At 53.2% G+C, this 20,137-nt stretch overlaps 1 protein-coding gene across 1 annotated transcript; it reads left to right on the top strand.

The window, feature by feature from the left end:
• Positions 1-1,481: 1,481 nt before the first annotated feature.
• On the top strand, positions 1,482-19,595 carry Ngfr (nerve growth factor receptor). The gene is made up of 6 exons (XM_048446977.3): positions 1,482-1,664; positions 7,970-8,111; positions 10,803-11,162; positions 14,648-14,900; positions 16,452-16,612; positions 17,207-19,595. Exons 1-6 carry the CDS (start codon positions 1,593-1,595, stop codon positions 17,506-17,508), a joined length of 1,290 nt encoding a protein of 429 aa, XP_048302934.1. The 5' UTR covers positions 1,482-1,592; the 3' UTR covers positions 17,509-19,595.
• The last annotated feature ends 542 nt before the right edge of the window (positions 19,596-20,137 follow it).

Genomic DNA, 20,137 nt, shown 5'->3' on the forward strand with positions numbered 1-20,137 from the left:
ATGGATGAATTAAGTTTAAGTGATCTAGGAAATCTTTACAAGTGCTCTTGGTCTGTCCCTTGTTTCCATTATTGGGGACCACATTTTCAAAGAGGAAGCTGGAGTCCAGACATAGCTAACATCTGGAATAGGCTTTGCAGACTTGTCCCCTCCATAGCTCTGAACCAGGCAGGGCACCAGAAAAGGGTCGGGTGATGTTTGTCTTGAAAGACTGACTGCACATTCCCTGGTGTATGAGCGATATGATGTGCTGGGTTTCCAGAACTTCAGAACGCCTACACAGGACATAGATGGAATGAGCCTCTTGAGTCCATTCAACCACTTTCCCACTGAATCCCCGCTATGGAGTGTTACTGAAACCTACTGCAGCAGGCGTTCAGAGAAGACACTACTGTCCCTGCCTTAGGAAGCTCTGGAGCTCAGGTAACAGTGTTTGTGTATGGTTTGTACACTCACAAAGGTGTGTGCACTTGAGTGCTCAGTACCAGTGAGGGCTTGTTTGAGTATGGTTGTGCACTATACACATGTGAATGTGTGGTGGCGTATATGCGAATGCCACACCGTGTGTGCATAGATGTATGTCTGATCTGTGTTAGGGATTCTTGTACGATGAGTGGGATCATGCAAATGCGTGAGGATGGTATGGCAGGTGTGAGTGCTTGAGCACATGGACAGGTGAGCTCAAGAGTGCATTTGTGTATTCCTGGCTTTTATGTGCACAGTTGTGACTTCTTTAAGCTCATGGTTTTGAAAGGCTGGAGATAAAGTTCAGTGATAGGATATTTGCTTGGCATGTGTGAGGTCCTAGGTTCAGTCCTGTGTGTGTGTGTGTGTGTGTGTGTGTGTGTGTGTGAGAGAGAGAGAGAGAGAGAGAGAGAGAGAGAAAGAAAGAAAGAAAGAGAGAGAGACAGAGAGACAGACCCCCCCCAAAATTATGATATTGGGATGGATTCCACCTTGGATGTCCCAAGGAACCCCGCGCTCCACAAGTGGAAAGCAGTAGAGGGGACGGGGGATAGAATTCGGTGTAGACTTAATCATGAAAGGAGGGCAGCAGCATTCCCGGAATGAGGGGTGGTTAGGGAACTAGGAACCCAGAGGCTGAGGAAGATGTTTTAAAGAGTGATCCCTGAGGCAGGCCTCATCAATAGGAGAGCAATGGCCCCCGCTGGATCCACAGCATCACTGATGCTCAGGATAACCCGCAGTGCACTGAGTGCGTGGGACAGACAGCCCGCAGGGAAGCCGCAGCGGGGCACATGGGCGCGGCTCCCCGCACGCCTTCCCTTGGCTGCTCCGGACTCCCCGCTCCGGACTCCCCACCCCGGACTCCCCACCCCGATGCGGCCCGGCGGCCGGGCGGGCGCGGTTCCGGAGGTGGGGGGGGGGGGGAGTTGGGCGGGATGGGCGGGGAGGAGGCGGGGCTGCAGCATTGCCTTTACCCAGCTGCTCCCGCCCGCCCGCAACCAGAGCGAGTGGAGCCTCCGCCAGCTTCGGCGGGCAGCGGGCGCTGGAGCGCAGCGCAGCTCAGCGCAACCCTTCGGCCCGCAGAGCGGACTGAGCTAGGAGCGTAGCGCTGTCGCCGGAGGCGAATGATTAGGGCAGGTGCTGACTGCAGCGCCATGGACCAGTCGCGCCTGCTGCTGCTGCTGCTGCTTCTAGGGGTAAGTGGTAGCGGGAGGGACGCCTGTTAACCTTTTTCAGGAGCCGAACCCCCAAGGGGATCCGAGTGCCACCACCCATGGAACAGAATAGGGCGTCAAGGTCCCAGATGCTGGGAACGGGTGGCGGAGGAGCTGCAGTGCCGTGACCCACAGGGGCGCTTCTAGCTTTTGGGACTTTCAGAGCGCAGAGGCGACACAGTCCCAGGATAGAGATGCGGACAGGACTGTGTCACTGATGCTGATCCTTAGTGCTGCTGGTCTTTGGGTACTACTGTGGGGACGGTGTAGGGGACTGGGAGAGGTCTCTCGGAAGGAGGTTTGGGAGTCACTGGCGCCTGGGTTCTTTTGACGACGGCGTGTGAATTCTGGGATCCGGAAAGGACTTTTCCCTTTAGCATCTTAGTCCTTGGGGAGTTGTAGGACAGAACCGAGGAAAGAAAGGAGGGGCATGAGAGCGGCGCTAGAGATGTGAGGGGCTAGAGACGGAACAATGGGGGAGGCGGCTGAAGGGACTGGAGGCAGAGGGGACGGGGCATGGACAATGGGGACCGGCCAGACAATAGGGGGGAGGGGCGTCAAAGGAGCGATTCGGGAGTGGCAGAGAGGTTGAAAAGCGAGAAGTAGGCTTAAAGGAGTACAGAAAAGAGACTACCACCAAAGAGGTAGAGAGACGGAAAGCTCTGCGTATCCTAAAGTGCTCGGGGCCCCGCCTGCCTACTCAAGGACAGTGGGATGAGGACAGTGAAGACAGACGTTTCCCGCGTGGGTTCTAGCGTTTTTTCTCGCGGCCTCGCCCAGTCCGGGAATTGCATCTGGGCATCCTAGGCTGGGAAGGGAGCATCCGCTTCACTGAGACAAATTTGCTCCCAGAGTGGATCCTTGGCAAACCTTTTCACATGGTTTGAGGCAATGCTGTGGACCCAGAGAGACAGAGACCGCATCCCCCTACCCTATCTGACGCCTGCCGGGTCTCGGGATGAGTAGCGCTGGGACGCTCAAGGCGGTACCCGCAAAGCACAGCTCCGGGAATGCACAAACTCCAGACGACCCGCAGGGGGCACTGCGAAGTGCAGGATTGCCGTTTGTAGCTGCGTGCGCGCCTGGGGCTACACACTGCACCCCTTCTAACTTAAGCAGCCCCCGGTCCTGCGCCCTTCGCGCTCCTTCCGGTCTAGAACTTAATAGGGTCATCATTCCTCCCACATCTGGCTAGGCTTTTGATAAAAGTCAATGAACCCTTCTGAAATGAGGCAGGGGGTGCTCGGATGTCTCGGATTCTGTCGGATTGTTGTTCAGAGGCACCAACTCCAGCTAGGTCATCAAGTCTTGCTAAGAACTCGAGTACTCTGGGTATTTCTTATCAGATCTTAGGAAAGGTTGGCAATGAAAGTGGCGTCCTCACTCTTCCCTCCACCTTTTTCTTCATTTAGCACTGTGCCCCCAAATCTTCATCTTACTGATAAGGGAGGCAGAGACTTTTGAGTTAAACAAGTTGGCCAAGATCTCGCTACCAAGTTGGGCCAGGGTCCTGTGGCCCGATGACCCCTCATCTCATTCTTAACTTAAGGGTGCAGCTGGGGGAGGGGTGGGATCAGCTTCGTTTCACAGCCGAGATGGAGGGTGACACCATCCCAAAGGATAGACGGAAGTGGAATATGGAAGCGAGAGGCTGGAGAACTCTTCAATCTCCGGTTTCATCCTCAAAGCTCAAGCCTGGTCCCCTGGAGCTGTCAGTTAGTACCTGTGGCTTTCTCCGGGGGATTTGGGAGTGGCTGCAAGGGTGTTTGTTGACTAGTCTCCCCGGTTAAGGATGCCTCAGGCGCTGTGTGTTTCTGATCTTGGAGAGGTGAGGGCGTGGCCTCTGGATCGGGGCAGGAGGACATCCCTGAGTTCAGAAAAGGCGCCCAAGGGAGGAGAGGGGGCCTTGAGGCCTCAGCAAGGTGGACAGGGCACAGAACCTTCCGACCTGAGCTCCCAGGGCTCTACTTTCCACCTCCGCCGCAGATTGTTCGGTATGAGTCAGTTCAGCGGTCCGAGCCTCTTTTTGCACCTCTGAGAGAGTGCTGAAACCAGAGCGCATCCCGGCGAGTCTGCTGGCGGGCCGCGCCGGTAATGGAGGCACTTTGTCATTCAGACGTCTGTAACCGGAGCCTCCGGGCTGGCTAATGCTTCTAATAGGGATGCAGCGGCGTAGGCAGCAAATGGGCAGCGTGAGCGTCGGGGCTGGCGTGGAGGGCGGATGGTGTGGAGGCTCCCCGGAAGGAAAAGCCTCCACCTTACCTGGCCAGCCCAGTCTGGTTCCAGCACCTGGCTTCCTCCCTAGGGGGTGAGTAGGAAGAGAGGACATAAGAACGTTTGTGAAGTGCCTACGCTGTGACCTGCATTGTCCTAGGTACTTTTACATTATATACTCCTTAGGTTCCAGCAAGGTAAATTTAGCTTAAATTCCCACTTTACAGGTGAGGAAGCTGAACCCCGGGAAACTTAGGCGGGACACCAGGCTCTCCCAGTTGGAAAGCAGAGGTGGCCTGTGGGAAACTGGAAGTCAAGGGCTTTCCTCCTTACCTTTTCAGCTTTACTTGCAGATCATGAAAGGGGGTGTGGTCCTGAGCTGCCACTGGCTGGGTGCCTTAGACCCTGCCCTGTGCCTCTGAACTGAGCCACTCCCCTGATCCACGTGATCAGAGCCTTAGCCCCTCTTCAAGTCTCCACAAGGCAGCTTCTTAGGGAATCAACAGCGGTCTCCTTCTCCTGCCTCAGTGGCTGTCCAGAGGGGTGGGGAGTGAGGCCGGAAGCCAATGCCTACCCCTGGGTTTGAATCCAGCTTAGTCTCTCCAGATATTGGAAAACCTCTCCTTCCCTATGTGGCTGTGGCCAGGCGTCTATTCTCTGAGGAACCCTCTCTGAAGCTGCTGTGGAGGGTCAAGATTGAGCCCTTGGAAGCATCCACCTAGTTGCAAACACTGGTGCGTTTTCTATTTTGTCCAATTTAAAAAAACAAAAACAAAAACAAAAACAGTCAATTCATCCGAGCACGGAAAGCCCTGCCATGGCAAAAATAGATGGTAAACATTCTGAAAAATGGAGAAGTCATGCTATCAACTTTGAAATGAATAAATGTAATAGATATAACTATCAGGCAAATGGGCCTGTCACTTTGATAAATTGATCAATTTGGATGGGATTTTGGAGCAATTAGTCGGAACTCTAGTCACACTTCCCTGCTTGGCGGGGGCTCCCTTGCTGCTTTGTTTTCCCAGGAGTCAGCAGCTCATGCTCCCCAAGACATGTGACTTCCTCAATAACTGCCATCGACTGAACCCCGACTCTGCGCCAGACAGCTCTGCATGCACTATCCCATTCAATTCTCCCAGCCACCCCTGCAGGAGTCATGCTCAGTCTAGAGTTTGAGATAGGAAAACTGAGATCTAGGAAGAATAAGATGTTCAAAATCACAGACTTTTTGCAGCAAATCTAGGATTTTATGACAGAGGCAACAAAAAACAAGTACAGATGTGAATGTGGATTATGTGGCCTCGACTTTAAATACAAGTCCTGAAAGGAGTGGGGAGGAGTGGGGAGAGCAGGTTCTTGGCTGAGATGCTTGCCCTAAGCTACTGTGTCTCCCACAAGGACCATACAACCCCACCCCCCAGCATACACTCTCCAACTCTGATGACCTTGGTTACGTGGAGTAGTGGTAGGTACCACAGGTCCACAAAGGGAACACACACTGGGGGAAGAGAAGAGGTTTTTGTTTGTTTGTTTGGTTGGTTGGTTGGTTTGGTTTGGTTTTTTAAGACAGGTTTCTCTGTGTAACAGTGCCCACTGTCCTGGAACTCACAGGGATCCCCCAGCCTCTGTCTCTGGGATTAAAGGTGTGTGTCACCTGCTAAAAGAAGAATTCTAAAGAACATTGATGCCACATCACCCACTCATTTAATACAGCAGTTTGAGGCAGGTGTTGTCATGGCTACCTACCAGTAGGAAACAGGCATAAGGAAATTAAAAACTCTGTCTGTCACTCTGGTCCCAAGTGATGAGGGACTCCTATCAAGGGAAGAAGGGGAATGGCCAAATGTTTGACTCAGGGTACTGTTCCTGCATACCAGCTCCTACTTCACACATACACACTCCCCCACCCCTCATCTCCATTTCTCTCTGTGTAGCCCTGGCTACCTTGTACTAGAAATCCTCTTTTCTTGCCCCCCTCCCCCATGCAGGGATTACAGGCATGCTTGCACCTGGCTCCCAGACAGTTTCTTTTTTTTTTTCTTTTCTTTTCTTTTTTTTAACCAAGTTCAGTGACATCATTTTAAAGACTCCATTAGAACTGTCACATCATGATTCTGGGACAGGGACTCTTACGGTCACACTTTGACAGGAGCAAGAAGTGACAACTAATACTTTGACAAGAAGAGAAGGAACAGGAAAAGTACCAAAAACCTGACAAGATGACAAAAAAATGTGGTCATCCGGGAGCAGAAACACGAGAGCACCTGCTGCATTGCAGCCCTGAGTAATCGCTGTTGCTAACAGCCAGTACCCCAGAGATGGAGGAACTGCAGAGCCAGAGGCGGGCGCAGTCCCCAGGTCATGGAAGAAGACACTGGAGGACAGCACATTTCTTCTTCCTTCCTTCCTTCTTTCCTTCCTTCTTCCTTTTTTCTTTCTTTCTTTTTTGCTCCTGAGGACGCATCACCATCCAAAGTCAGCCCTCCAGATTTCTCGGTAACTGAAGGCATCTGGTAGCTTCCTATCCTTAAGTTACACAATTGTGTCCATTGGCTCCTGACTCTGTGCCAGGTACGGCAGGAGACAGAATATCAACCTCATGTCCATAGCTCCGCCTGTCTAATCTGGGAGTGGTGGGATGGCAGGAGCACTTCCTCGAGGATGTGATATTTAAGCAGCCCTAAGTGGTGAAAGGAAATGAGAACAGACCCTCCTGGAATCTCAGCTCCTGAGAAAAGCCCACCTCAGGGCTCCTGGTCTGCAGATGTGGCCAGCCAGCACTCTTACTGCTGGCATCTGGGAGGAGATGGTGGCGGCTTCCTGTGCTGCCCGCATTGTCCCTGCTGGGCTCATGGAAGCCACCTTGACCCTAGGGTATCACCCAGTGTCCTCCTACATCTGTATTTCCTTTCCCATCAATCTCTGGTGAGAACACAGTGGGTTTTGGTGTCTTGGCAAAGATCTGTCCAGCATGGAAGCAGGAGGGAAATGCCGAGCAAGCGTGTAAAGCTCCCTGGTCTCACGACAAGAGCCCAAATTGCTCGACATCAGAGGGGGTGTGTGTGCAAGGTCTGGAGCCTGCAGAGAAGGCTTTGGAGTTTTATTAGACATTAAGGTTGTTCTTGAAGGAACAGAAACAAAGCGAGCCTCTCGCAGCCCCTCCCTCTGGGGAAATCTAGTGCTAAGTTGTTCCATCATGAGCAAAGATGCTTTAGTGGTAGGAATTTGATTCCCCTTTCCCCCTGTTCCAGCTCTGTTCCCAGAGGCCACATGGGAGGGGAGAAGAGGGGAGGGGATGGAGTCAGGCTAGATACTGGAGTCAACTCTGGTGGAACAGAGTTGCTGGATGGTGAGAGCAGCTACTGATAACAGGCGTCCTTTCTCCCTGTCTTGGCGCCAGACTTGCTCATCAGCCTGTCCTTTGCCCTGGCACCAAGCTGTCACTGTCTTCATCTGCAGGGAGGTGAAAAACTCCAAAAGGAAACCAGGGCAGGCCAGAAACCTCCAGTACAGAGTCAAGATTTGAACCCAAGACCCAGACCTCTGAGACATAGACAACTCTCTTCTGACATTTAATATGTGAAATGAGACCCGGAGAAGGGCCCTGTTCCCCTTTGTTAGGAAAAGGCCCTGCATCTGGGTAATCGTAGCCCTGCAGGTGTGAGGCTTAGCAAGTGGAGTATGGGCCGGATTTCAGCTCCACTGGCCCCCTTGGCCAGGAGCCCCGAGCAAGCTGCAACCTGTCCAGTCCTTCTGGAAGTCGGTCCCAGACTGCCCTCCCCATGTGGTGCATCCTCAGGGCTCCATGAGGGGCTGTAACCCCAAGGTGAACTTTGCAGAAGGTTAGCCATCGAGGCTGTGACCTCACACCCCAGCAGCAGTCAAGGGTGCACTATCCCCCCCACAGCCTTCCTTCCTGCCAGCTTTGATCCTCCTAATGCTTCCCGGGTGAGCTCATCCCAGCCCAGGTGGTTCCAATAGCCGGTATTAAGAGGGAGGCGTTTGATCCCCTGGAAGATACCACCCCCCCTTCTCCTGTCAGACTGACCCTCTGATCTTCTTCCACCTAGGTGTCCCTTGGAGGTGCCGAGGGGACATGTTCCACAGGCTTGTACACCCATAGCGGAGAATGCTGCAAAGCCTGCAACTTGGGTGAAGGCGTGGCCCAGCCTTGTGGAGCCAACCAGACCGTGTGTGAACCCTGCCTGGACAGTGAGTACAGGCTGGCAAAGGGAGTTAGGTGTAGCATGTGTGGGACAGCACTTGCCAGTGTTCTGCCTCCCGGCAGGTCCCCTGCCAACCTCTGTATGGTCACCAGAAGTGAGCAGGAGATGATATAAAAAGCAGAGGGATGCTGAGTAAACGGAGTGTGCAGGTGGAGGAGGGGGACCTGATGGGGGATCCCCAGAGGGGTCCCCCTTCCCAGCCCCTAAGCAGAGAGGTCAGTAGAAGAGTGTGGCCAGGCAAGAAGAAGAAGCTGCTGCTCAGCCCAGCTAAAAATACCTTCTGCATTGCAAGATCAATGGTTGCAGCCTACCCTCTGTGGGTTTGGGGGGAGGGGAAGGAGGATCAAATCCTGACTGCCCTGGAAACTGACCTTGGGAGATCCTGGGAGGGTATAGCTGCCCCTCCTCTAGGCCACTGCTCTGTAGCTTTCTGATGCCAGGAAGGACGTGGCCTGGAGCACAAGGATGCCCTTTTACTATGGGATGGCACCAGGTGGGAAGAGCAGAGGGGAGCTGCCTGGCATTTCCTTCAGAAGGAAGCAATCCCATCTTCCGGGAGTGGTGGAGAACAGGGACAGGAGGATGACAGCTCTGTCCTCATCCTCTTGTGAGTTCTGTGTCCTGTGGGACCAGGAGTCCTGGTCTCTGCTGCTTGATACCTCATTGCTCCACTGCTGCCCCAGTGGGATCCTGCATCTGCCTGGCACTCAGTCCCCACTAGGAGGGCTGCTGGTAATGGAAGACAGAGCTGGGGACTCTGAGACAACCTGTGAGCCTAGTCTTACCTCTGCATGCTCCCTCCTGAGCCTGTCCCACCCCCACTCCTTAGTGTTCTCAAACCCATGTATTTCTATGACTGAACTTGTGACTTTTGTTTTTTTTTTTGTTTTTTTTTTGTTTTTTTTTTTAAATATTTATTTATTTATTATGTATATAATATTCTGTATATGTGTGGATTCTGCAGGCCAGAAGAGGGCACCAGATCTCATTACAGATGGTTGTGAGCCACCATGTGGTTGCCGGGAATTGAACTCAGGACCTTTGGAAGAGCAGGCAATGCTCTTAACCACTGAGCCATCTCCAGCCCCCAACTTGTGACTTTTGTAACCTTCTCCCCAGCAGTCGGACCCGTGGGCTAGATGGGAAGGCTCCGCACCCTTGGAAGGTGGTACCTGACCTTCCTTGGCTTCAGAGTCTCTCCCAAGGCAGAGTCAATATCATTGCCTAGATGTAGATGCCCTAGACCATGCCCCCTCCCCACAAGGCATCCTTCTTCAGCAGCTGGTGGGTTCAGAGCTCAGGGGAGGACCACGTCAAGTATTAGGGGAGAGGAAGGTCAACAGGAACCAAGGGCAGGCAGCTTAGAGGGAGCTGCAGCAGCCCCCCTCCTTACTCCCTTTCTCTGCCCTCCTCCTTGGGTTCCCCCTGCCACACTCCTCTCCAGCTGTGTTAACAGGCTGCCTTTACGAGCCTACTTTATGGGCTGGAGACCCCAGCGGGCTTTCCCTCCATCCTCAAAAAACGTTTCCACTAGGAAGCCTATTAAGCTCCTACCTTCATGCTCTGCCAAAAAAGACCACAGTTTTCACACCATCCAAAACCTACTCCCAGGGGTCTTCCGGCTAATTTCTGCATTTTTCCCAGGAGCCGCTGGCTTGCTCTTTCCATCCAGTGTGCTTAGTCCCCACCCCACCCCCATATCAGCACCCTCTCATTTGAAGAGATCAGATGTCTTGCCAGACAGGTGCTTTCTGCTATCTGGCTGTATCTCAATCACGGAAGTCCTTATTACCGCTCATCCATGGAGTCTGTCACGAATTCTCCATCAGAACCCTATGCGGTGGGGATGTTACTGATTTATTTAGTTTTGAGACAGGCTCTCACTGTATTGACCAGGCTAACCTCAAAAAAAAAAATCACTCTGTAGAGCAGGTTGGCCTTGAATTCACAATCCTCTTGTACCCTGCCATACCTGGCTATTATTTTCTGTTTCACAGAGAAAGAAAAATGCTCAGAAAGGTTTAGCTCACAGATCTAATAAGTTATGGATGTGAGTTTTGAAGCAGATCTGCCTCATCCCTAGGAAAAGAAAACAGGGCACCTCTGTAGAAACCGGCTAGAGATGGATGTGTTGCCCAGGCTTCCTGCCTGTTTGTTTTCTCTCTCTGATCTACACTTCTGCCCATTTCACTTTTCTCCATCCTTTGCCTCCCACCGCACCCACACTTCCCAGGATATGACCCTTGGTGCCTTTAGATGGTGTCAACGTGGACACTCACTGTAGGTCCCCATACTCTCTGTCTTAGCCTCCATATGCAAAGCTTCCCCTTCTTCCCTGCTTCTCAGCTTCTTCAACACCCCAGCAAATGCAGCTCCTCCTGTAGTCTTGATGCCAAATTCTCTCCCTAGGATGGAAGGGACTGAGAGCTGGCTCTGCCTCTTCCCTCCTTCCCTGTTCTCTTCCCAGCAGGCAAATGCCACACCCCACTCCCCCAGGGGGTGCTACCCTGAGTTTCCAGAGTTCACATCCTCTACTTCAGAGTGAGGCCAAACTGAGCTTGGAACCGGCCCCTGTGTACTTGGTCAGAGAACTGAAGGACAGCTCAAACAGAGGCTCTTCATCCCAAGTGACTAAGTTCTGAGGCTGATGCTTCCCCCTCTGTGCCTGTGTCCTCAGGTGTGACATTCTCTGATGTGGTGAGTGCCACTGAGCCATGCAAGCCGTGCACCGAATGCCTGGGCCTGCAGAGCATGTCGGCTCCCTGTGTCGAGGCAGATGATGCAGTGTGCCGCTGTGCTTATGGCTACTACCAGGACGAGGAGACTGGCCGCTGCGAGGCGTGCAGCGTGTGCGAGGTGGGCTCCGGACTCGTGTTCTCCTGCCAGGACAAACAGAACACAGTGTGTGAAGAGTGCCCAGAGGGCACATACTCAGACGAAGCCAACCACGTGGATCCGTGCCTGCCCTGCACGGTGTGCGAGGACACTGAGCGTGAGTTACGGGAGTGCAAGCCCTGGGCTGATGCCGAGTGCGAGGGTGAGTATAGTTCCAGGCTAGGTGAAGTGGGGGCGCAGGGCTGGATTTGTGAGGAAGGGCGCCCTCTAGGGGTCATAAGGGCCCCGGCGGGCCTTGACCTGGTAAGCACCCTCTTAGTTCCCTCTTGATAAGGGAACAGAAGTGGTGATTCCAGATTCGACTTCAGCGCAACATCCTTTTCACTAATTCCTTCTTTGGACTGACGTTGGGAAAGCCCGGCTTAGTGTTCATTGGAAGAAGTCTTCCTAACTCCTCTTCCAGAGATGACATGGGTGGCAAACGACATCTGGAAGGAGCCATAGATGCCAGAGTCTGAAGCAGGCCTCCTTCGGGCCCGAGGCAGGTTTTCTGAGCTGAAGTGGGCATGGTGACCTACAGGAGTGAGGACCCTTCAGCTATGAGACCAGATGCAGGTGGTGATGATGGCGGTAGCAATCCCACATCAATTCAGCTCTGAGTGACATCAGGGAGGTTCCTCTTGGCTCTGGACCTGTTTTTGACGGCCATCAGGTTGTTGGGGGTAGATGGTGTGTGTGGATGAGGTGCAAGCATCCATCGTGGCAGTTTAGTGAGATAGAGTTGGCTGCAGTAACTGGTCTGGTAATGAGGGAAGTAGCTCTGTGGAACAAAAGAGGAGTGGTAATTATGGGTTGGCAGAGAGGGTAGGATAAGGGGGTACATTCAGGGAAGGCTCTTGTCTACTGGGGGCTGTGGGAGCTGGGCGGGCCTGCTTTATCCTGATAGCTCACCTCAAGGAGATGGGGGGATCCTGGGAGAGGAGACACCTGGGAGCCAGGGCACAGCCACCATGGTCACTGTTTGGTAGTGTTCATCTCAGAGGGGACTGGGAGGCAAGCTGGTGGTGCTTTCCCATTCTGTCCACCAGCTTGTGGCCATGACCATGGACCCCAACCTCGGGTGTGCTCACACTGAGCAGGCAAGCGTGCCGTCTTCAGGGAGTCCCTAGTTTTGCTGGAGAGGGATAGCCCTTGGCACTGGTTCGATGAGGGGGCATCACAACCCAGTCCCTAGTTCCTAGAGGGGGAAGATAGTTTTGGAGATTATCCACTCTGATGGAGGCAGCAGTTTCCGCTTTCCGTTAGCCTCTAGTTGAGTATAAGATACAGATGCAGATAGAGATCCCCTATCCTTGGGGCGGAGGGGGCTCCTGACAGCCAGACAGAGCCTCCCCCATACCCAGACTTAGGCTTTCTCAAGTAGCAGCGTGGAGAAGGCTGGTAAGCCACATTGAGACCCTAAATATGTTTGCAGTGTTTTTACTGACTACACGGAGAGGGATGGGGCATGGGCCCCCAGTGGCTCTGCTAGAGATTTTCATGGGAAAAGACAGGCATGTGGCCTCAGAAGCTAGGCTGAGCCGGGAGAGAGAGCTTCAGCAGCCAGGCAGCAGACAAGTGGGTAACGCAGTTCCATGGACAGGTTTGAATCGGCCAGTGGGGTTCAGGGTCAGGGCTGTGATGAGAGCCAAAGGGCGGCCTGGCTGGAAGAGGAGCAGGCCCCACTGTTAAGAGAATTACTTCCTCCCAGATGCCACCCTACTTTCCCAGCAATCTCGGCAGAAGGCACCCCGGAGGAATGTTTATCTCTATGTTGTTCTTCTTTCTGCTCCGACCTCTGAAGGGTTAAATGCTAGCCCTGAGGCCAAGCAACCCTTTCAGGAAATGGAATTTGATTCTTGAGTTGGCAGCCCCGCTCTCCTCCAATGTAGCATACTTTTCTGCATATACATTTCAGGTGTCAACATGGTGACTCACCCAGCCTTGGGGCAGATGCCCGGCCCCCTCACCACATTGAAGTTTAGGAGGGGTCACCTGCTCCCTCTTCCTCCTGATAGCTCTCATTCCGGAAATGGCTGTCAGGACCTGCCAAGGGCTTAGTGGGTTGGAATGCTAGGGGACAGGGCCACATCTGGATCTCGTCTCCACCCCCATTAGAGAGGCTGGAGCGGGCAAGGGAAGGTGTCCCGGACACTTGACACTGTTTTTAGTCCTTCCTTGAGGCTCCTTCATTTCTATATCCCTCGCTCACCCACATCAGCCTCAGGGTCAGGGCTGTCAATCTGAAAGGAGTCATAGCTGCAGTCTTGGGGCTCAGGCTGTACCCTCAGCCTGCCCTGTTTTCCTAGCAAAGCACAAAAGGCCCTCTAGGGTCCAACACCCAGACAGAACTGCGTCTTACACTTCCTACCCCGCTCCAGCTTCCAGAGCTTCCAGCTCTGTCCAGTCTGGGATGGGGGAAGGGTGGGACTGGGCAGCAGATGGCAACCTTCTCCTTACTGCCAGCCAGATGGATTCCAGACTCACATCTGGAGGCCTTACCCCTCAGAAGGTGCTGAAAATGGGGCCTTTGAAGCATCTCTGTCTCGAGCTAGGGAGTCTCAGAGGACTAATGGGTAGCTTCAACTCCAGCTTGGGTGGGCACAGTGTAGTCTGGGCAAGGCAGAGCTGGGTAGCAAGGTGCCCTTCCCTTAACCCCACTAGCATGCCCTGTCTGCTTTCCCTCCCTGCCCCAAGCGTGGGAAGTGAGAAGGGATGGGACAGGCTGCTTTGCCCAGACAAGCATCCCCAGGCCATCATCCAGAGCCTACAACCCCTAGCTCTGCCCCTGGCTGGGTGGCAGAATGGAAAATCCCACCCACTAGTACCAGGAGGAGTTGGGGCCTCTGCCAGGAAGGCTGGCAATGCCCGAATGGCATGAGCAAACCTAGATGGGTGGCCAGGCACAGAATTGCTCCTTCTGAGGCAGTAGGCAGTGCCTACTTCGTAGATCCTCCCTCTCTACTAGATGTCTGCTTCCTGCCAACAAGGGTGCCAGCTGTCTGGCCCAGACTTCTCTAGGTGCCAGGGCTAGATTGTTTGGGGGTCAGACAACACAAGAAACATGCTGGCCACAGGACAAGGACTGGCTGGGATGAAGCAAGTCAGCTATACCCTCCACCTCTAGTGCCAGCCTAGAGCCTGGAACATCTGAGAAAGGAAAGAGGGCTGAGTGCCCCCTGCAGGGCAGCTTCTCTGATCAGGTACCTCAGTGCCACATCCTTACAGAGGGCTATGGTCACCACCCAGAGAAGTTACGTCCCTCTAAGCAATTGAGGCAGTGCTCCAGCTTGAAGCATCTCTACAGCTCAGACTTCTTGGTGTGTTTGCCTCATGCCAGGATGTTGGGCAGAGACTAGAATTCTGGTTCCTTTGTCCAAGCTAAAATTTTGCGTAGAGGCCATTTCTTTTCAGAGAGTCCATTTTCTAGATGGAGAAATCAAGGTCCCATACTGACATAAGTCTCCTGTCATGTAGCCCTTGCTCTTCTCCACTAACCTGACTCGTGTGCACAGTCCCAGCCCCCAATTCCATGCCTGGTCCAGTGTGCATGGACTCAGGGGTTGGAGGCTCATGATGAAACAGTGGGGTGTCAAAGAGAAGGGGAAGGCCTGGAAAGGTCCTAACTTCTGTGATCCTGTTCCCCAGAAATCCCTGACCGATGGATCACAAGGTCTACACCCCCAGAGGGCTCCGACAGCACGGCCCCCAGCACCCAGGAGCCCGAGGTACCTCCAGATCAAGACCTCATAGCCAGCACAGTGGCAGATATGGTGACCACTGTGATGGGCAGCTCCCAGCCTGTAGTGACCCGAGGCACCACTGACAACCTCATTCCTGTCTATTGCTCCATCTTGGCTGCTGTGGTTGTGGGCCTTGTGGCCTACATTGCTTTCAAGAGGTAAGAGGAGACCCGGTGAGGAAGGAGGAGAGATTTGGCCTGAAAACACACACACTTTTAAAATTCAACCCTAAACCCACCCTCGCTCACCATCTCATGCTTGACTCTTGAGTGTGGCGGGTTGTGGGGAGAGACAGAAGAAGGTTCCCCTTCCCATCGTGCTTCCAGCCCCTCCCCACTCCCAGGCTAACTCCTGCCACCTCTGGCTGCTTCCATCCCTCTCACCCCACAGTCTCCTGGGCATTCTCTTCCCTTCCTTTCATGTCATCCTCCAACTTCCATGTCACCCCTGGGCTCCTGTGGTGCCCACATCAAGGATTTCAAGACAGAAAAACCCCCAGAAGGCATTTTCAACTTTAAATGCTTGTCCCGTTCTTTTCTTGTGTTTTGTTTTTAAATCATCAAAGTCATACACGCTTTTTAAAAGCAAATGCAAACAAGACCAAATTTGTTTTGTGCGGGGGATGGAATCCAGATCTATGAGCATGCAGAGCAAGCTTGCTGCCAGGGAGCAGTAGCCGCAGTCCCGAGACCAATATCTTCTAAAGCAAGAAGTAAAAGCCTCGCTTTAGCTCCTCAAATCCTACCCATCTTGTGGGAAATCTCTTTGGGATAAATTTTCCCAGCTGTTTATAGTGTTGTTGCTGCTGTTATAGAAGCGCTCACGTTAGTTTTTTTATAGTTATATTTAGGCATGGAGAACTTTTCTAAGACTCAGTGGGAACACACCGGACACCTTCCACTGTGCACGTTCCCCTCTAAGTCTCCATCAGGAGAGGTTTTCTCAGAACACAGATTATCTGATCTTTTGTAGCCTCTCATTCAACAACATGCCTGGACCGCAATGTAGTTAGCCAATCCTCTCTTGATGGACGTTTGGTTTATTTTCAGTTTTTTTTTTTGTTATTGCTTATAATTGCCAAGGAAATGTGTATGTGTGTGTGTGTGTGATTACTGTTCACATGTGGGGTTATTTTAGAAGGGTCAGTTGGGAAAAGTGGAATTTCTAGGAAGTCATTTATTTATGCACTGTTTGATCTGCCAACTTTTACTGAACACTTACCAAGTTCTTCCACCCCATAAAGCTCTCAGTGTATGTGTATGTATGTGTGCATGTGTGCACGTGCGTGCGTGCATGCGTGTGTGTGTGTGTAGAAATAGACGCCTTATCCCTTCCCAGCCTTTTTTAAAAAGCGGTTCTCAACCTATGGGTCTAGACCCCTTGGGGTTGACCAACCCTATCACAGGGGTCACCTAAGACCATCTGTATCTCAGAAATTTACAATTATGATTCATATCAACACCAAAATTAGTTATGAAGCAGTAATGGAAATAATTTTATGGTTGGGAGGTCACCACAACATGAGGAACTGTATTAAAGAGTTGCAGCCTTAGGAAGGTTGAGAACCACTGATATATATTAAAAAAAATAAGCTCCTTAGATATTTCGAAGGGCACCTACCATGGCCCTGGACCAGGGGCACAGATATTTTGGTTGCATTGGCTGACACAAACCCTCATCCCAAGACCTGGCCTGCCCCTGGGTTCCAGGTGGAACAGCTGCAAACAAAACAAACAAGGAGCCAACAGCCGACCAGTGAACCAGACGCCCCCACCTGAGGGAGAAAAACTCCACAGCGACAGTGGCATCTCTGTGGACAGCCAGAGCCTGCACGACCAGCAGACCCATACTCAGACTGCCTCAGGCCAGGGTGAGTGGGAAGGCGAAAGCCTGGGGGTTTAGCTAGAGCATTGAGGGGACTAGCTAGGTAGGGTCGGAGAGGCTGGGCAGGGTGGGAGATGTGGGGGAGGGGAATGTTTTCCCCTGGGGTGACTGGGGGAACGGAGGCTTTTACAAGTTGGAGCATCCAGACTCATCAGGCTAATTGTCCCCCCTGGGGGTTAATTACTGCCCAAAGTAGCTGCAATTAGCCTCCTGCCCGCACTTCTAGGAAACAAGTGGTTAAGTGTGCACCCTAATTGGCAGCCCATAGCCAGGCTTTAGGACACTTGGCTGCAGTTGTCTGGAGCTGAAGAGCCGGGTCCCCTCCTCTGTTTGGATGATTGCTGGGGGAGGGGACACTAGTGGAAAAGATGATGCAGAAGATGAGGGGGAGGAAGAGACTGTGAGTCAGCAAGGTCCAGGCCCCTCCCACCCAGGCCTTATCTAGGACCTCATCTCGGCCATTCCTTTGCCTACAACTCTAGACTTGGGGGAGCGTGCCTTGACCCAATTCTCTGTGCACACTGTAGGAAAGAGGGTCCAAGGTCAGGAATTGACGGGTGCTCTTGTCCGTCCTCTGCAGCCCTCAAGGGTGACGGCAACCTCTACAGTAGCCTGCCTCTGACCAAGCGTGAGGAGGTGGAGAAGCTGCTCAAAGGCTCCGCGGGGGACACCTGGAGACATCTGGCAGGCGAGCTGGGCTACCAGCCTGAGCACATAGACTCCTTCACCCATGAGACCTGCCCGGTCCGAGCCCTGATGGCCAGCTGGGGTGCCCAAGACAGCGCAACACTCGACGCCCTCTTAGCCGCCCTGCGCCGCATCCAGAGAGCTGACATCGTGGAAAGCCTGTGCAGCGAATCCACTGCCACATCCCCAGTGTGAGCTCACAGACCGGGAGCCCCTGTCCTGCCCCACATTCCGACAACTGATGCTCTAGCCAGCCCCCACAGAGACGTCCCCCTCCCCTGGGGTAGCCCAACAGTCTGTGCAGGGCCTCTGAGCCCTGCTCCCCAAACCGTAGCCCTGTTGCTGTCCCTGAGGGAGCCCTTGCATCTGACCACACTTCCTCTCCGGTGAGAGATAGGACCACCCCAAGCCTGTGCTGCCCCGATTACCATCTCCGGCCTTTCCTCCATTTCCCACACCTTAGCTGTGCCAGAGCCGGGGTTTTGGCACCACAGATGGTAATAGGGGCACCTCAGAGACTCGGGAAGCACTGAAGAACCAGAGTCTTGGACTCCACACTGTGAACTGGGGAACAGGGAGCACTGTGGTTGGCTAGACCTTCCTTAGTCCCTCCCTCCTCCACTCTGGCCAAAGATGAAGAGGATTGCGGGCCCTTCTGAGCTGAAAGCGGGTTTGAAAGCCAGTCCACACGGCCCTCTGACTCACAGGAGAGGCAGGGACTATCCGAGGCCACCCAGCAGTAGGGAGGTCAAATGTAGGCTGACATCCTCCTCTCTGAAGAGGGAGTGCCTGATGTCAGGGACGGTATGACTTTCAGGTACACATCTGGAAGCCAAGTTTGCCCCACCCTCTACCACTTCCAGGCCCCTACCCACCCTACCCAATTGTACAGAGGAACTGTCTGCCCAAGACCTGGTCCATTGGCCCATCCTGCTAGAGTCAGGCTAAGGGCTTGGGGAGTGGGGTGTTGCCTTCCTCTGTCTCTGTCAGGGTTACCCGAATGGCATTTGCCAAACGATACATCTATTAGTGTCCTCATTCTTGGCATAGGCCTGGAGCCAACATTGGCCCCTAGAATCAGCCCTAGGGGTCAGGGACCAAGGACTCCCACTCCACAATCCCAACACCACACACACACACACACACACACACACACACACACACACACACACACACACCACACACAAAGATAGCTTACTTTTTTCATGGCTCTTTTTGGGCTGAGACTAGATCCTGCAGGGGTCACTGCCAGAAAAGCATGGAAGGGAACTGAGCTGAGCTCCATGGGGGCTGTCTTCCTCGCCCCCGGGTTTGGCAGGCCAGGGACTGCTGTGCCTGAGCTGGCGTCTGTCTTCCAACGGCCCATGTGTGCGTGGAGGAATGCTCTCACTCCTCCCCTTCTCAAAGTCTGTCTGAGTTTGGCTGCACCCAGAAGGCTACGGTGAAGAAAAGCAGGCTGGATGGGAGAACACGGCAAGAAATAACAACAACAAAACAGATGCTGGCCCATGGTCTATGGCAGGTTTCTCCTAAGTTCAAGGCCTCTGCAAAGGACTGGTTTCCTGTGCACCGCCAGGAAGGGGCATGAGGTCTCAGTGGCGTTTTCACCCCCTCCCTGGCCTGTTCTGTTTTGCTTGCTGTTGGAATGAGTAGGCTGCCCCTCTATTTAGCATGAAGGAGCCCTAGGCAGGGTATGCACAGACTGACCACCACCCCTCCCCACCCAGGGTCCTCCAAACCCTGAAAAGACACTAGGAGCATTGTACATGGGTGGCACTTTTATGGACCTCAATCTGCAATGAGCGGAGGGACCCCACCTGCTGGCCTGCCCAGGCACCCGGGAAGTGGTACATTCTTCGTGTATTTATTTTCCTCCCCAGAAGTTGGGGAGCAGTGGGGAGCTGCAAGTGCAATTTAGCATGTGTTTGGTTCTGGAGTCTCTCCTGCCTTACTTTGGGTCAGGATGGAACCTTTGACCCTCCAACTGGCAGCATCCAGCTCCAGACCCCCTCAGTCTACCCCCCATCACCTCCCCCTTGCATCCTGTGTAAGCATTTCTTGGGCCCTCCCGAAACCTACACATAAAATATGAGTGATGGACATTAAATAGCAAAAAAGCAAAAAGAAAGAAAAAATGGTGCCAAGAGATTTTCTGGAAACACCCATTTTTCGTTAGTTGGGATTGAATGTGTAGATCAGGGTCCCTCCCCTCCAAACTCCCAGCCCCTACAATTCCCAATGTTATAAGTTCCTGTCCAGTCTTCTGTAAGTTTTGACAAGAATCCAGCAACTTTATATGTGTGGTCATGAAGTGGGTGGGGGAAAATAGTGGGGGTCCTTCGCTCCCAGATCTCAGAGAAGAAAAGTTAAAAAAAAGAAAGAAAGAAAGAAAAGAAACTGCCATGCAGGAAGCTGGGCAGCTGTGAACTTGACCAGATGTCAGAAGTGAAACTGACCACAGGGGAGCCAGAGGCTTGCTAGGAGGGCCAGGTCATGACCCCGCAGCTCCCAGCCACCCACATGGCCTGTAAGACACACAAGCTTACTCATACACAAGATCACACAGAACCTCTGTCCAGATGGCCCAGACTGGCTGGCCTGGCCAGGAGTCAGGCAAGCCCCTCCCTGGAGACTCTGTGGACAGATCCTAACCAGAGCTCTTGCCTGCCTGGCTTGAGAGCCTATAGGACTCCTGGCTCCAGGCTGTGCCCTTTCTGAGGCTGGTGAGGCAGGTGGTCAGAACCGCCCATCCCTTACTGGTCCATCATCCAGGTCCTCTAGTAGGAGTGGCTTGCGGCCACCCTGGAAGGCAGGAGAAGGATTT

Source organism: Myodes glareolus, chromosome 9, assembly GCF_982192425.1.
Source record: "Myodes glareolus chromosome 9, mMyoGla1.1, whole genome shotgun sequence".
Classification (NCBI taxonomy): domain Eukaryota; kingdom Metazoa; phylum Chordata; class Mammalia; order Rodentia; family Cricetidae; genus Myodes; species Myodes glareolus.